Source organism: Rutilus rutilus, assembly GCF_951802725.1.
Source record: "Rutilus rutilus genome assembly, chromosome: 11".
Lineage (NCBI taxonomy): Eukaryota > Metazoa > Chordata > Actinopteri > Cypriniformes > Leuciscidae > Rutilus > Rutilus rutilus.
Window position 1 is genome coordinate 38,477,978 of NC_140216.1, and position 17,130 is coordinate 38,495,107.

A 17,130-nucleotide genomic window follows, 5' to 3' on the forward strand; every position below is an offset into this window, starting at 1 on the left:
TATTTTTAATGTAACTCCAATTGTATTCGTCTGGAAAAAATTAAATAAGCCATTTACACCTAGGATGGCTTGAGGGCGAGTAAATCATGGGCTAATTTTCAATTTTGGGTGACCTATCCCTTTAAGTGATCCTCACCTCAATATCTCTGAATTTGGTGATCTCGACGTATCCCGGCCGGCCCTCGGTCAGCAGGAAGAGCCTGCGCTGGGTCATGGCGATCTTCCCCACGCCGTGGCTGGTCTTTACGGACGACGAGAGCTTGTAGACGCACTCGTCGCTCTCCAGGTGTTCCAGCGCGACGGCCGGTAAGTCCACGTCTTGAGCCGCAGCTTCAGTCTCCTTCCAGAAGCTGTAGAAGAAGCGGAAGGTTTCCGGATCCACCTGCTTCTGCTGACCTGCGTGGAGGAGGGGTCGAACAAACACCAGCGCTTTATTCCAGAACAAGGCTTTTTTATCCTCTAAACTGTTTTCCATGGACCTCCTAACACTCCCTTCCCGACCCCAGTTGAAAATCCCAGTTCTAGGGAACGTTCAAAACCAAATGATTGATCATAATGGGCAGGGGAATGAAGCTTCACAGGGACAGATCATTAACTCTAAACCTGTATGACCTGATTCTTTTCCATGGAACGCAAATGCAAAAATACATAAGTAGTGAAATGAGGCCAAAGCTCCAAAAAAATATGAAATAGAATGCATAAAATTAGTCACATGACTCATGCACTATGCATACTCCAGGTCTTCTGAAGTCATATGATGCTTTATGTGCGAAGAACACACTCAAATTTAATCATCATTTACAAATAATCTATTAAAATATGATGTGGACTTCAGAAATGAACCAAAATGTCTCCGCCAAAACAATCTCTGTTACTTTAAACTATCCTTGCATCTCTGTAAAGCCACATCTACATTGTTAAAAGCACTATATAAATGAAGATGACTACATGGAGGAAGGTAGGGATGCACCGATATCAAAATTTTGGCAGATACCGATAACCGATAATTTTTTATATTTAAAAGTCGATAACCGATATATTTGCCGATAAATCTAAATCCAAATTTTTATATATTTTTTGAGAGCCCGATCATTAAAAGCCATGTCCTAAACACACAATTATGATGTTCTCTTTATAATTTAATGTTGCCTATATGACAGACTTGCGCTTCTGAACCATATTTTCTTTTTATGAAGTGATTCCAATCATATTTCAAGCAATTTAAAACCATTATGTTGAACAGTGCGCATCTGAAGCGTCTCAGCTGAAGGAAATCATAAACTATTTATCGGATTTAATATATCGACCAAATTTTCTTATCGGGCCGATAACAACAACATTAAAAATGAACATATATCGGCCGATGCTGATATGGTGGCCGATATATCATGCATCCCTAGGAGAAGGAGTGTCACATAAAACATGAGTGTGAGTAAATGATAGAATTACTGGAGATCTCATGACATCTGAGATAAGGACGGCTCTTTACTTTATGGCTCTAGGCAATAAATCAACACGGTAAATCCCCGTGAGCGAGATATAAACGGCACGCAGTATAGCAAAATATCCCCTCTAAACCTGTCTGAGAACTACAGGGTTGTGCCTTGCGTTCTTTCACATCAAACAAAAAAAAGAAAAGAAAAGAATGATGAGTCATGCCACGTATGTGTAAGAAATGCACCTTGGGTATCTGACACACATGACAAACACAAACTTGTTTTACAAACACCGTCCGGGAACTGTGATGTGTCACACAGCCGTAAACGTTACATGAAATTTTAACAGACAGGAAATGATTAACCAGCGTTATACGACTGAAGCATCGAGTGTGAACAGAGGACTAGAGCTAGAGGTTAAACACAAACAGGGTTAGAGAATCTGGCCTACCTGAAGAACATTCCTTCACGCACACACTCATGCACATGCACGTATGGAGTCGTGAGTGCTGAAGTGCCATGCCGTGATGGGTATTAGTACAGATGGCACACTGCACAAACACACTACGCTTACCGTCCACGGCAAGGTAAAATACAGACTGGGACGAGGCCTCCACACCTGGCAAACCAAAGCCATTTTTACCAAAAACACGAGGGATGCATGACACATCAATGAGCACATCAGCCAATATTAGCATATTTAAATTATACGTGTCTGTTTGATTTGGCCGATTTTGGAAGCAGAAATTATAAGTATATTATTTATATTAAATATATTCTAACAGTTTATTCTGTACAACAGGGAAAAATAATACATTTACAACAACGGACATCATATAAGTTGCATTAGCCATTTATCTATCTATCTATCTATCTATCTATCTATCTATCTATCCATCAATCATCTGTCTATGTATATCTGTCTATCCATCCATCTACCTATCTGTCTATCAATCCATCAATCTATATATCCATCTATCCATCCATATATTCATTCATCTATCTATCCATCTGTCTGTCTATCCATCCATCTATCTATCCATCTGTCCATCTGTCTATCCATCCATATATTCATTCATCTATCTATCCATCCATCCATCTATCTGTCCGTTTGTCTGTCTATCCATTCGATCTATCTATCAATCCATCCATCTATATATCCATCTGTCTATCCATCCATCTATCTATCCATCCGTCCATCTGTCTATCCATCCATCTATCCATCCATCCATCCATCCATCTATTCATCCATCTATCTATCCATCCGCCCATCCATCTATTCATTCATCTATCTATCCATCCATCCATCTATTCATCCATCTATCTATCCATCCATCCATCTATTCATTCATCTATCAATCCATCATCTATATATCCATCTATCCGTCTGTCTGTCTATCCTTCCATCAATCTATCCATCCGTCCATCTGTCTATCCATTCTATCTATCTATCAATCCATCCATCCATCTATTCATTCATCTATCTGTCCATCTGTCTGTCTATCCCTATCAATCACCTGATGTTTATTTTTTGGAGCAGACACATGTTCACCCTGAGTGATCCGGAGAAGGGTTCTGTTAGCTCACGTAGCATCAGTAAGGAATCAACCTCAGTATACTTGGATTGCAAGAGCAGGAAAGGCTGTCAGATTTTATCTCTAAGTTTCCCTAGCCAATTAGTTAGCTTGTCAGTTTGGGCCAATCATGCGACAGCTCAATTCCGATTGGTCATGCTTTGTACCCACCAACAGTGAGCGCCTCAAACAGCCTCTGGATGGTTCCCAGATCCTTAACGATGCCGGACTCCTGAACGCGCCGCACGAAGTCCTCCATGTGCAAGTGTTTCTTAGGCAGTTCGAATCTCTTCACCGTCCCGCCATCCATCGGTAGCGCCCGCTCGCGCTCATTGTCTTTTTTCACCCGGCTGATCAGACGCTTCAAATCAGGGCGTTGATCGGCCAACTTTCTCTCGTCCGCTGGCAGAGACTCAACCAGTGCGTTCAGCAGCTCGGCTGGAAAGATGTCCATGTCGGTCTTATACAAGCTCTGGAAGTCTCCGAGGGCGTCCACGCGTCTGCCGGCTACCGAGTTCACCAGGCCTCGAAGGTAATAGTAACGGGCCAGGAGGGCGGAGTCATCTGGGGTCGCCGTGGAGATGGCTCTGCTCAACTGGGCAATGAGATCAACGTAGTACTTCTGAACGTACTGATAGGACAGCGGAGGAGGGAATTCTGGGAGATTAAAGGTTCTGATTGGCCTTGAGGGACCCCAGGAACCTGTTAACATAAAATGGAGATAAGTGACATGTACTATGACTTTTTTTCCATGTTTTATAGATTACAAAAAAATCTAAATTACTTTCACTCTTAAATCCAAAATGTGCACAATAAGCATATAGCAAATAAACACATTTCTCGGTAACACTTTACAATAAGGTTCAAAAGTTAACATTAACTAATAATGAACTGCACTTCTACAGCATTTATTAATTTGAGTTAATATTTCAACATTTACTAATACGTTATTAAAATCAAAGGTTGCATTTGTTAACATTAGTTAATGCACTGTGAGCTAACATGAACACACAATGAACAGCTGGATTTTTATTAACTAACATTAACAAAGATTAACAAATACTGTAACAAATGTATTGCTCATTGTTAGTTCATGTTAGTTAATATATTAACCCTATTGTAAAGTGTTACCCATTTCTCTTCTAGGAAAATGAACCAAAATATTAATGACATCACATTGTTTTACATCAACATGTATTCTTCAATCCACATCAGGGGTCCCTGGTTAAACATGCTTCTGATTTGTATGTGATTTTCATAATAATCTGCTCTTAAAAGTTTCTCACCGCTCTGTAAAGACATCGTCCCCACTGACATCTGCCGGACCGGGAGGGTGAGCAGTTGGCAGTCCGCCAGGTTTGGCATACTCTTCCCCAGCCTGTTGTTCAGGCCGTTCTCTGGTCTGAGGGTCTTGCGGCTCACCTCCTCCCTCGAGGGTCTGAGTGGAGACTCCGTCATGGTCCTCAACCTGAGGAAAACACACGTTATCATGGAGAAATCATGAAGAAAATGTATTTTAAATTTAGCTCAGTCATGTCAGATGATGATTTTCAGAAACATTCGGTTGTTTTTTTAACCTCATGTCCGGTACTGCTTTACTGACAATCATTTCAACATGTAGAAACGCGTGGGAAACATGTTTACAGTAAATACACTAACGGAAGCACAGCAGGTAAACGCACAGGACCATGACATCTATGACTCACTGTTTCAAAATTTAAAACACTGACCAAAATAACTTACCAAACCTGTCAAGTTACATGCAATCTAACGCCATGACCATCTAAAAAACTAAACCCGGGTTACTCTTCATCTTCTTACCAGGAAGAGACTAGCCAAAATGATTATCTTGTTATCATGCCAAACATGCAGTACATACTAAAAAAAAAATCATACTTTGTTTTTTAAACGTCTTCACATGTGAACTGAGCGCAATGCTTTCTCTGGTGTGCACAGACTGCCACGTGGGTTTGCTGTTGTTTTTAACTTCCCCTTCTGCCAGTAACAGAATCACACTGAGACAGATTCATCATCATTACATCATCAAGTGAAGAAATAATGCCTATTTTTTCCCAAGTGAGGTTTAGTTGTTTCCTGTGTTTGTCTGATGCATATCTGAGCCCACTGCTCAGCCGTGAGACCTGTAAAGTGCTCCTATTATGATATTTTAAAGGCTCCCACTTTTGTTTCGGAAGTCTCTCACAAAAGGCTTCCAAGGTCAAATTATTTATTTATTTTCATTTTCTCATAGTATACACAACATGCTGTTTCCTCACAGTGTCTGAAACGGTTTGATAAATGATTCAGTCTCTCTAACCAAACGTCCATCAGCATATCCGAGTTTCAGCTCTTCCTCAGCTCTTGATTCACAGTGATACGAACAGTAACGGTGGCTCAGTTTTACCGTATCAATCTCATCAAAGTGGATTTGCTTTGTCAGCAGAAAACAGCGTCTTCTCGACGTGAACAACACGAACCAAACTCTTCCAGTCTCAGATACAACTACACACAGCAAAAAAATGCTTTTCTTACTTAGTATTTTTGTCTTGTTTCCAGTCTAAATATCAAATAAATTCTTAAATCAAGATGCATTTACTAAAGTAGTAAAATGGCATAAGATATTAGGTCTTGTTTTCTGGGGAAATAAATGAAGTGAGTTTTTGCTTAAAACAAGCAAAATGATCTGTCCATGTGGTAAGAAAAATAATCTTGTTTCTGTTTGAATTAACATTATTTGTCTTACCCCATGGACAGATCATTTTGCTTGTTTCAAGCAAAAACTCACTTCATTTTTGATGAATTCCCCCGGAAAACAAGACATAATATCTTATCTAATTTTACTTATCTAGTAAATGCATCTTGATTTAAGAATTTTTATATATTTGGACTGGAAACCTATGGAAGCTTGTTTCCGCCACAGAGTGAAAAATAAAAAAGGTAATTGCGACTTTTTAATCTCACAGTTCTGACTTTTTATCTCAGAATTACGTGATATAACGTCGCAATTGTAGGTTATAAAGTCAGAATTGCGTGATATAACGTCGCAATTGCAGGTTATAAAGTCAGAATTGCGTGATATAATGTCGCAATTGCGTGTTATAAAGTCAGAATTATGAGATATAAACTCGCAATTGTGAGAAATATACTTGAAATTCTGACTTTTTTTCTCAGAATTGCATGTTCATATCTCGCAATTCTGACTTTATAATAAGAAAAATATAATAATTTTCAACTGGGAGATACAAAGTCAGAATTGCATGATATAAAGTCGCAATTGCGTGTTATAAAGTCAGAATTGCGATATAAAAAGTTGCAATTGCGAGAAAAAAAGTCTGAATTCTGACTTTATATCCCGCAATTGCGACTTTATTTCACGCAATTCTGACTTTATATCCCGCAATTCTGACTTTATATCTCGCAATTCTGACTTTATATCACGCAATTCTGACTTTATATCACGCAATTCTGACTTTATATCTCGCAATTCTGACTTTATATCACGCAATTCTGACTTTATATCACGCAATTCTGACTTTATATCACGCAATTCTGACTTTATATCACGCAATTCTGACTTTATATCACGCAATTGCGACTTTATATCACGCAATTGCGACTTTATATCACGCAATTCTGACTTTATATCACGCAATTCTGACTTTATATCACGCAATTCTGACTTTATATCACGCAATTGCGACTTTATATCACGCAATTCTGACTTTATATCTCGCAATTCTGACTTTATATCACGCAATTCTGACTTTATATCATGCAATTCTGACTTTATATCACGCAATTCTGACTTTATATCATGCAATTCTGACTTTATATCTCGCAATTGCGACTTTATTTCACGCAATTCTGACTTTATATCCCGCAATTCTGACTTTATATCTCGCAATTCTGACTTTATATCTCGCAATTCTGACTTTATATCACGCAATTCTGAGAAATAAAGTCAGAATTGCGAGATGTAAACTATAAAAAGTCGCAATTATCTTTTAAAATGTTTTATTCTGTGGCGGAAACAAGCTTCCATAGTGACCAGACAAAAATACTAAGTAATAAAAGCATTTTTTGCAGTGCAGTGATTATGGACGGGGCAAAGCAGACGCTGTTTGCCGGCAGCCAATGAAAACCACAGACTGGCATTATGCAAATTTGTTACAAACCTATGCAGTTTCAGAAGGAAATAAGACTGAAATTACTGACGACTTGGCAGAATCGCTTCTTTCTTTTGGGAGACAATAACTTCATTTATCTGCACTTTGATCTTTGGAACTTTGCAACTCGACAGCTTTTACATTTACAAACAGCTCGATTACACACTACATGAAAGATAATATCCAAACAAGCTTAGTAACAATTTAAAAAGACTGCCGCATTTAGATTGCAAGGCCTAATGCACAGATCCCATGTTTTGACATTAGTCTGAGAATATGTAGTCACAATCCAGATTACTTTCATCACCTTGATACCAATGTACTTTTGACATCCCTAATGCATGACCAGCTGAAAGTAAACAGTTGCTTTTCCATGATCCTGTGAGGATAGCAGAAAGAGGCGAGACCATTTATAAGCAATGTTTAAATTGAGCATTTGACTTTAAAAAGAGGATTTATAATTTCAAATATAATTTTTTTTTTTTTTATGTTTGAGCAATTCATGCAAGTAATTTAACAAAAAAACAAGCTTCGCATATTGGTTTTTAAAACCTGCTTTCCTGATTGTTATATACTGTAAACACACTTTTAGAACAAGCAATACATATGAAAAATGATGCAGAATATTCCTTAAATGAATGGAAGCACAGAGAGAGAGGGAGATGGAAAGAATCCGTTTACCTCCGAGTCTCTGAACGGATGTTGAGCTGCATGCGAGTGAATGCGTCATTCTTCCTGTTCAAACGGTCCCGCAGAAATGAGTGGAATATATGAGTGTCTAGAACCTGCAAACACACACACGCGTGAGTTTGGTACTGAAGCAATGGGCTGAGTGCAGAACTGGATATGAGCATTTATTTACCCTTTTGTAAAAGGTGTGATCTGTCGTCTCTCTGGACCGGAGGAACTCCTCGCTGTTGAAAACACGATGCTCATAGTTCAGGAACTCACAAACTTCACTACAGAAAGCAGGAAAAAAGAGAGCAGATGTATTTCAGATCAACCACAGAGCATGAAACAACATCACCGTGTTCAGATCCAGAGCAGGATGGTTCAGTTAGAGAATAAAACCTTTATAACGTGTGCTTTTAAGAACTTTCAGAACTTTTGATCCAGAGTAAATTACAAGATTCTGTAATGAGAAGAGCTTAGCCAATCATAACTGAGATCATTTACATTAATTCTAACATTTTGTCTTAAGGATAATCTCTCAAGAACTTGCTCAGGTCACATTTTAACTCAAAATTAAAAGAGACTTACATACTAAATAATAAATTAACATAATATAATATAATATAATCCGGTTAAAGGTGATGGTCATTAGATTCTTATTACCATAAAATACATATATATTTTATTTTTTTGGACAACGTTGCTTTTTGCATTTGTGGCTTTTTAGAAGAAAAACATTTACATGCAGAAGCATAACATCAGTTTTAGTATTTATATACTATTATAGTATTTATTAATATTTTGAATTAGCTTTTAATTTTATATTGTCAGTTTTCATTTTAATATTAGTCCGTTTTAGTAATTTCGGCATGTGCTTTTGTCATTTTTATTAGTCTAAATATTTATATTTAGCTTACATTTATTTTTATTTCAGTTTTAGTTTTAGTAATTTTACTTATTTTAACAAAATTAAGACTTTGGTGCAAAAAAATTGAGAAAGATATAATATAAATGACCCATAAATGATCCGATATGAGCTCTTGAGGCAGGGTTGTTGAGCTCCACACCTGAAGATGTTGACGATGAGCTCCATGGTGACGTTCAGGATGACGCTGTTGACTTTGTGTTGCCACCGTCTCCTGTGAGCGCGCAGCTCGTTGATGTCCGTTCGGCTGCCGGCGTGACACAGATCCAGATCATAGTGAAGCTGAAGCCCTCCGGCTCTACAGAAACACACAAACCACAGCGCTCTCATTCACACAACATCCTTAAACTGAAGAAACAGCACGCCGTCTGAACCCTGCAGCTGAGGCTTTGGATGACACTGTTTATTTAGCACAATTACGTTCATTACAAGCAATTAACTTAATTGTGTCTCTGAGCTCCTTTGAGTTTGATGCTTTGTACACAGCAGGATCATGTTCAACAGTGAGCGTAAAATCCAGTAAATCACCTCAGACTAAAACATGTTGTGTTGAAATACAAAGACGGCCTGTGTGAAGTGTGTCATGTTTTGTCTTGTCTTGATGCCTCAAGTGGTTTCACTGGATTCAGTAAGTAAGAAAGAAGGGTAACACTTTACGGTAAGGGTACATGTATTATCATGAATTCATGTATAAATTCATGCATGAATTATGCATTTATTCATGCATTAATATCTCATGAATCATCAGGAACTAACACGAGTTCAACGTTTTTCATTCATGACTTAAAACATTAACTAAGAGGAGTGCATCATCATGAATTATGATTTATTACGCATGATCATGATGTTTTCTTTGTTCACAGTTGTGCCACCATTAATATCACACTGTTCATCAGTGTTTCAAAGGACCTAGTCAACACTTTAGTTGAGGGGCCACACACATGATGAAGTCATTGATAGATAATGCTTAGTTAATGACGACTACTGTATTTGAATGTCAACAGAATTCGTGTGCTATGCTGTGATTGGTCTATTTTGGGGTCTGTCCAATACAGTAGTCATCATTAACTAAGCATTATCTATAATAATCAGAAACGCTTCTTGAGCAGCAAATCATCATATAGGATCACGTGACACTGAAGACTGGAGTAATGAAGCTTTGAACACAGGAGTAAATTACAGTTCACTATATTTTCACATAGAAAACAGCCATTTTAAATTGTCATAATGTTTCACAATATTACTGTTTTTACTGTATTTTATGATCAGATAAATGCAGCCTTACTGACCCCGAAGTTCTGAACGACATGATATGGAAAGTGAAACAGAAATAAAGAGTCTCTCACCGGTATATAAAACAATCTCTGGCTGCCAGTGGCACATCTGGAAGATTAAGTCTGTCTGAACATGAAGACGACATTGTTCCCTGGTCAATGTCTATGAGAACCAGATCATCAATCTCCTGTAGAAAGACACAGGAATCGGTCATCAACTGAGAAATGAGCCACATGTCAATAATGGCACTAGATCAGTGGCTCAGCAAACGTCCAATGGGGTCTGAAGATGACTTAAAATGATTTAAAATGAGACTAAGGATTAAAAAGCTTTATGTGTACCTCTGCGACCTCCTGGAAGTGGTGTGTGTGGCAGCCCATCAGGAAGGCCGTGGGAGCCATGATGAAGTCCAGCATTTGGCGGGACAGGACGGGTACGAACGGATGCTGCCAGCGCAGCGGGTGGATGAAGATCATGAAACATTCGGCCACGAGCGTGAGTTTGGCCCAGTCGGTGGACAGGAACACCACCCTCTGCTCCATCAGGATACAGCTGATGATCTGGAGGAACAAAACCACCCAGAGGGAAATATATGAGCATCTCCTCAACATGACCAGCATGAGTTCACATTCTGACCCGGGTTAAACCGGTTTATACTGGTTTGGTGCATAAAATGCTTCAAAAATGACTTGCAGTGTTATGTTAGTATTATTTATATACTTTTATAGTTTTTATTAATATATCGAATTAGCTTTTATCTTTATATTTTCAGTTCTCATTTTAATTTTACTTTATTAATTAATATTTTTGTGCTTTTGTCATTAAAAAAAAAAAAAAAAAATTGTATTAAGGTTTAATTTTATTTTATTTCAATTTTAGTTTAGTTATAGTTTTTATTTATTTCCAGTTAGTAATTTTTGTGCTTCAACCTAAACTAATTTCAGTTTTTTTTTTTTTTTTTTTTTGCCAAGGCAACATTTCTAATTTCCATTTAGTTAAAGTCCCCCTGTCGTCAATAATTGTATCCCTTAAAACTCATCTTTGATCACCAAAACTACACATTTAAAAGTTTTTTCTTTGAAAAAAACTTTCATCATGCCTTAAAGGAGAACTCCGGTCAATTTTAACATTGAGCTCATTTTTTTGTCAATTTGGAGTGCTGTCAGTACAGAGAACAACGACAAAAATCGGTGTTGCCTACACCGTGTTATCCTGTTTTTAAAATTGGCACCCTGTTGACTTCAATGGGGCAATATTTAAGCCAGCGCACATACCTGTATTTACATCCTGTTTTCGGTTGAAGTCCACAGTAATCGATTGTCGAGTTCACGCGCATAGGTTTAGTTACCTATGATCATGCGCGTGAACTCGGCAATCGACTACTTTGGACTTCAACCGAAAACAGGATGTAAATTCAGGTATGTGCGCTGGCTTTGTATTTATACATATATGTATTTTTATACATATCTTTCACATCTACTGCAGTCAGATTCACCGTGTTCACTCTGAAGGAATCACTCACATGACCTGTGCACTTGTAATGACACATCAAGGATGTTAAGAGGCTAAAAGCAGGTTTAAAACTTGCCCCATTGAAGTCAACAGGGTGCAAATTTTAAAACGAGGATAACACAGTGTAGGCAACACCGATTTTTGTCGTTGTTCTCTGTACTGACAGCACTCCAAATGTACAAAGAAATGAGCTCAATGTTAAAATTGACCGGAGTTCTCCTTTAAAATAGCTTGAATGTAACTCGACACCCTTGCTTCATTTAGTATACGTTTAGTTTAGTTTATGTTCTATGAATATGCAAATGAGCCCCGCCTCCACTCACTCACTGCAGCTCAGAGATCCACTCGTTGACGATCACACATTGATCTGATTGGTTACAAGGTAGTTTGTACGTCAGAAACACCAGCGATTTCAAGCCGTGTTTTTGAGACTGTCTTTGGTTCACTGCAGTTTTAAAGGGCTGGTATAATGTCCTTTTCACAAGATGTAAAATAAGTCTCTGATGTCCCCAGAGTGTGTGTGTGTGAAGTTTTAGCTCAAAATACCCCACAGATATTATTATATAGCATGTTAAAATTGTCATTTTTTGAGGGTGAGCAAAAACACACCATTTTGTGTGTGTTCCTTTAAATGCAAATGAGCTGCTGCTCCCGGCACAGGGGGCGGAGCTTCAACAGCTTGTGTGCTTTTACCTCACACAGACATGCACTGAAAATTTCTAAAACTTTTAGCCTTTTATGTTCAAACCGGAGTCAGACAATGATGGAGAGACTCAAGAGGAAGTGACAACATGTAGAAGCAACAGGACGTTTCTGAATGGTTAGTTGATGAGTTTATGTAGCTGATGTGGAGTTATCTTCTAGTCATTGATTAGCATATTCTGTCTTGATTGATAATCTATAAATCGCGTCCTGGGGGCGGGTTTATGTAAATACTAGGGTTGGTGATGTCACTAACCCGGGAGGAATGTGGTGTAGTCTCTACCAGCCGTTTGTTGTAGTCCTTAAAAAGCGATTTCTTTAAAAGCAAATATCTCCCTTTGCTTTGAACTTTGAGCGTTGTAACTTTGCAGATGTTGTTTATGCTCAAACAGCAACATTACACACTAACTAAAGTTAGAAAAGTGAAATCATAATCAACCACCCCTTTAAGGAGAAAATACTCAGCAATGGTGTCGACTTATGAACTTACACATGGTTTGTCTTAAAGCACATTAAAACACCACATAGACACATAAACAACATTAAAAGCTGGATTTTCACCACAAGGGGACTTTAAGTCAGTTTTCAGCTAGCATTTATTTTATATTCAGCTTTATTTGAATTAACAAAAATGTATTTAATAGTTACTTAACGATAATAACTGACCTGCAGGATCTGTTTGGGTTTGAAACACAGAAACGGCAGGTGAAGATCGAGGTCCAAGACGGGCCGGTCCACATCCAGTCTGGAGGGAAGTTCAATCCGAAGGGGTCTGAGATTAAACACCTGCAGAAACATCCACACAAACCAACATTCAAGTAGGTGACCTGAAAGAGCTGTATTTATGTTCATGTGAACCTTCCCAGCAGGACGGTCAGGGAATAAAGAGGGAATAAAGAGGCTCACCACATGCAGGGGTCCAGGAGGCGGGATGGGAACCAGTGCCAGTTTGGCGGAAAACTCCTTCACCTGCTCTTCAAAGTCGGACATGCGGGACGTCTTCAGCTGGAGCAAGAAACTATGACGGCAGAGAGATGAAACACCTTCAGCTTATTCTTCAGTCCATGTTCCAGCTAAATAATCATATGGATTAGGCTCTTACCAGGACAGACAGTCTCTGAGGGCATTATAATATGGATATTTGGAGATGACACAGATGCTGTACGTGGTGTACAGACGCTGCAGCTTGGTCGACTGATAGCCGTTTTTATGCATCATATTATCCTGTTGGAACTACAATAACACAACAAACATGACAAAGGAATTAGCGACTGCATTTTGGAAACTTTTCATGTTAGGAATTTAATAATTATTATAAATAATACACATTTTTCATTATATTATACAGTATGTATTTTTATTTATGTTCACACTAACATTCCAAGGTTTAAGGTCAAGATTTTTTTCTTTTTGTTTTACATTTTATTCAGCAAGGATGCATTGAATTGAATTAAAGACATTTATAATGTTACATAAGATTCTATTTCAAATAAATGCTGTTCTTTTGAAACTTCTATTCATCGAATAATCCTGAAATAAATGAATCACAGTTTCAAAAAATAAAATGAAGCAGCACCGCTGGTTTCAACATTGATAATAATCATAAATGTTTCTTGAGCATCAAATCATCATATTAGAATGAGTTCTGAAGGATCATGTGACACTGAAGTCTGGAGTAATGATGCTGAAAATTCAGCTTTGATCACAGGAATAAATTACACTTTACTATATATTCACACAGAAAACAGATATTTTAAAGGGGACATATCATGCCAAATGCACTTTTTTAGCAATTAAATGCATTTTGTTGTATATTGGAGTGTTTAGAAGTACAGAAAATATGAAATTATTCTCTTCAGGTGTTTCGTTGATATCTTTATATTCTGTTTTGGTCATATTTTTCAACCTGTTCCAATTTTTTTGTTATCTATGACGTTTTTTGAACTATTACGTCACAGTATTTGCAGCGGAACTGCCAAATAAGGACATTGACTTCCGGCCCAACACTTCGAGCAATCCGCCATTATTATTTATCGCTGCAATTTTGTAGTCCAAGCTAAAGGATGCAGAAGTTACGAGAGGGTAAGTTAAAATGTTCGGTTGTTGGATGTAGTAACCCACACGCTTTATTACACCGTCTAATGTAGATGAACTGCCGCGCTTGTGACAGGACGCATGTTTAACTGAGAGAACGAGCAGAGAGAGAGACCCGGTCGCGCGCGCGCTCACTCTCTCTCTTCAGAGCCAGGCGAAAGTGTAATCAAGACATCACCGTCTCCAAACTAGACGCTGTCTTGCTCTCTCTCCCTCGCACATATTAATCAAAATAAATCGACACGGTGGTAAAAGGTCAGAAGACCAAAGTTTCATGTGTAAATACAGTACACACCAGTGCGATACATCCATATGAAGACGTTGTTCTACGGGTTCGTCGTCTTCATTTTCATCTCGCTCCGGCTCCGACTCTGGCTCGAACATGTAAGGCTGGCTGGACAAGTCTTCCGTTGTTGACATTTTGTTAATAACGTGTGAATAAAAAGTTTCTGTGCCGCTAAATAATCGTATCTCTGCTATCAAACTACAAAAATGGCCGAACGGGGTGGAGTTGAACCTCTGCAACCTGGAGAGGGGGCGGGGTATGAAGTGTCTCAATTGTATTTAAAGAGACCGCACCAAAACGAGTTGCTCTGAGACGCACATCAGAAAAGGGGTAGAAAAGGGGCCTGTGGAGCTATAATAATGAAGAATTCAGACCCAAGCATTGCAGTTCCGCTTTATATAGACTACAAATGTATGATTTATATGTAAAAAGGAACAATTTAAAAGCATGATATGTCTCCTTTAAGGCGAGACACGGCAGGCAAAAACATCGTTTTTTTTTTACTGGTCAATTTTGAGATTTGGGGATATTTGTCTTCAATAACATGTCTTCTTTCAGACTTGTGTTGAAAAAAAGTCCGAAATACACATTTAGGTCTTTATTTTATTACACTTTGTCTGTTTGCGTCTGTAGATTTCTCATAAATTCAACAAAAGTTGGCGTTCTTAATCAACACGCTGCTCCGCGATCTCTGCCGTCAGCCTGTCATCAGAAGCACCGTTAGGAAGCTCTCTCTCTTGTGTACAATCCTGTCGGATCCAAATATGGTCATTTCCTTTTTATCAGCAACCAATCGTGAAAGTAAAAGGGCTGAATGCGCAATCTCATTGGCTGATGAAAAATCTTTAAAGCCCGTTTTCTCAAAATGACCTTTCTCTCATCCTCCAAGTACGAAATCTCCACGTCAGTAGCACCTATATACACCAAACTTTCCAGACTTGTACCTAGTTATATTATGAAGACATTTACAGAGGGATTTGTAAATATATTATTCCTAGCCTGATTTATATAACATTTTATTCCAAAAAACATGGCGAAAATCATTTTTTTAAGGCTATTGACAGTATTTTCTGATTTACAGGATAACAAAAGTAGATATCCATAAATCCCTCTGTAATTTTTTTCCCATCTAATATGTGAACACACTGAAAAAATAATTTTTAACCTGGCTTTATCCAATACTCAGATATCGTTTTTTAAAATATATGCAAATTAGTGCATATTTGATTAGATATTGCCTGATTTGCATATTTAAACATTAAATTACAGAAAACTTGTAATACTTTTTTTTCTCATCTTAATGTAGGTAATCAACTGGGAAAGTTTCATGGTGATATCTGCTAGTTAAAAATTTTACCCTATTCACCTGTAGTGTCTCGCCTTAAACTGTAATAATATTTTACTATTTTTACTGTATTTGTTTGATCAAATAAAGAGATATTTAAAAAAACTTCTGTCTCACACTCTATCTTGCTCTCTCAGATCTTCATAGGAAGTTCAGAATATCTTTGAAGAACTGAAACCTCTTTCATGTTTGTTTATGAACTATTTAGAGAGATTTGATATGCTAGCTATATCCAGTATGTTTAAGATAGCTCACCTGAATAGGTTTGCAGTACTGAGCCACCACCCCATGTGTCTGGGTCCCGAACACATCCGTGAACACCAGGAAATGATAGGAGTCTTCTCCGCACTCATTGGTTATTCTCAAACCATCTGAACAATGACAAACCAGACTCTGTTAGCATCCGCATTAGACGCAGAATCCCCTGCTGAGGCGTTTGCGGAGGTTACCTGGGAAGCAGAGCTGCTGCAGGGCTAGGAGGTCAATGTTCTGCGGTACGCTGAGGTCGTCTGAGACGCCGGCTGCTGATTCGTTGGTTTTGCCGGATTCGGTGATGGTTGAAACGGGCCGGTCCCTCTTCTTAAACGAGCGTCTCCGCTGGACTCTGCTGAAGGCCTGATAAACGGCGTTACTGGAGCTGTCCTTCGTCACGAACGGTGGAGCGTGAACCTGCAGCACCTCCGCCTCCACCTGCAGATCTCTACCGACTAAACTCACATTCTGCACAGAGAAAAACACATCATTAAATGGAGTAACATTAAAAATACAAATAAAATGTGATTTCATTGTTAATATCAATAATATGTATCATACATTTTCTATCATTTATATAGGATAGTCTATCAATAATAGTATAGCAATAATATATATAACAAAAAGTTGTTTTAATTATTATTATTGATACATTTAATTATCAAAATTTCAGCATATATATGTTCATATATACACACACATACATAACTTTTTACATTTTATGAATTATTTTTTAAAAAGAAAGAAAATATTATTCATATACTAGCCTAAATGTATTATACATATTATTCATGTTAACAATGAAATCACATTTTATTTGTATGTTTTATGTATTATTTCATCAAGATTGTATATATATATATATATATATATATATATATATAGCAAGCA

At 37.9% G+C, this 17,130-nt stretch overlaps 1 protein-coding gene across 2 annotated transcripts in view; it reads right to left on the reverse strand.

Moving 5' to 3' along the window:
• The window catches only part of dennd3a (DENN/MADD domain containing 3a), a 35,862-nt gene that overhangs the window by 15,643 nt on the left and 3,089 nt on the right, over window positions 1–17,130 (reverse strand). The window contains exons 3-16 of one of the 2 annotated variants that reach the window (XM_084423850.1): window positions 16,437–16,707; window positions 16,243–16,358; window positions 13,365–13,495; window positions 13,169–13,280; window positions 12,929–13,048; window positions 10,390–10,608; window positions 10,120–10,235; window positions 8,916–9,071; window positions 8,039–8,135; window positions 7,858–7,961; window positions 4,297–4,478; window positions 3,182–3,712; window positions 2,011–2,055; window positions 137–396 (exon numbers count right to left, since the gene is read on the reverse strand). In XM_084423850.1, coding sequence (XP_084279976.1) covers window positions 137–396; window positions 2,011–2,055; window positions 3,182–3,712; window positions 4,297–4,478; window positions 7,858–7,961; window positions 8,039–8,135; window positions 8,916–9,071; window positions 10,120–10,235; window positions 10,390–10,608; window positions 12,929–13,048; window positions 13,169–13,280; window positions 13,365–13,495; window positions 16,243–16,358; window positions 16,437–16,707 — 2,460 coding nt within the window. The remainder of the gene's footprint in view (window positions 1–136; window positions 397–2,010; window positions 2,056–3,181; window positions 3,713–4,296; window positions 4,479–7,857; window positions 7,962–8,038; window positions 8,136–8,915; window positions 9,072–10,119; window positions 10,236–10,389; window positions 10,609–12,928; window positions 13,049–13,168; window positions 13,281–13,364; window positions 13,496–16,242; window positions 16,359–16,436; window positions 16,708–17,130) is intronic. The other variant, XM_084423851.1, reaches the window with a different exon arrangement.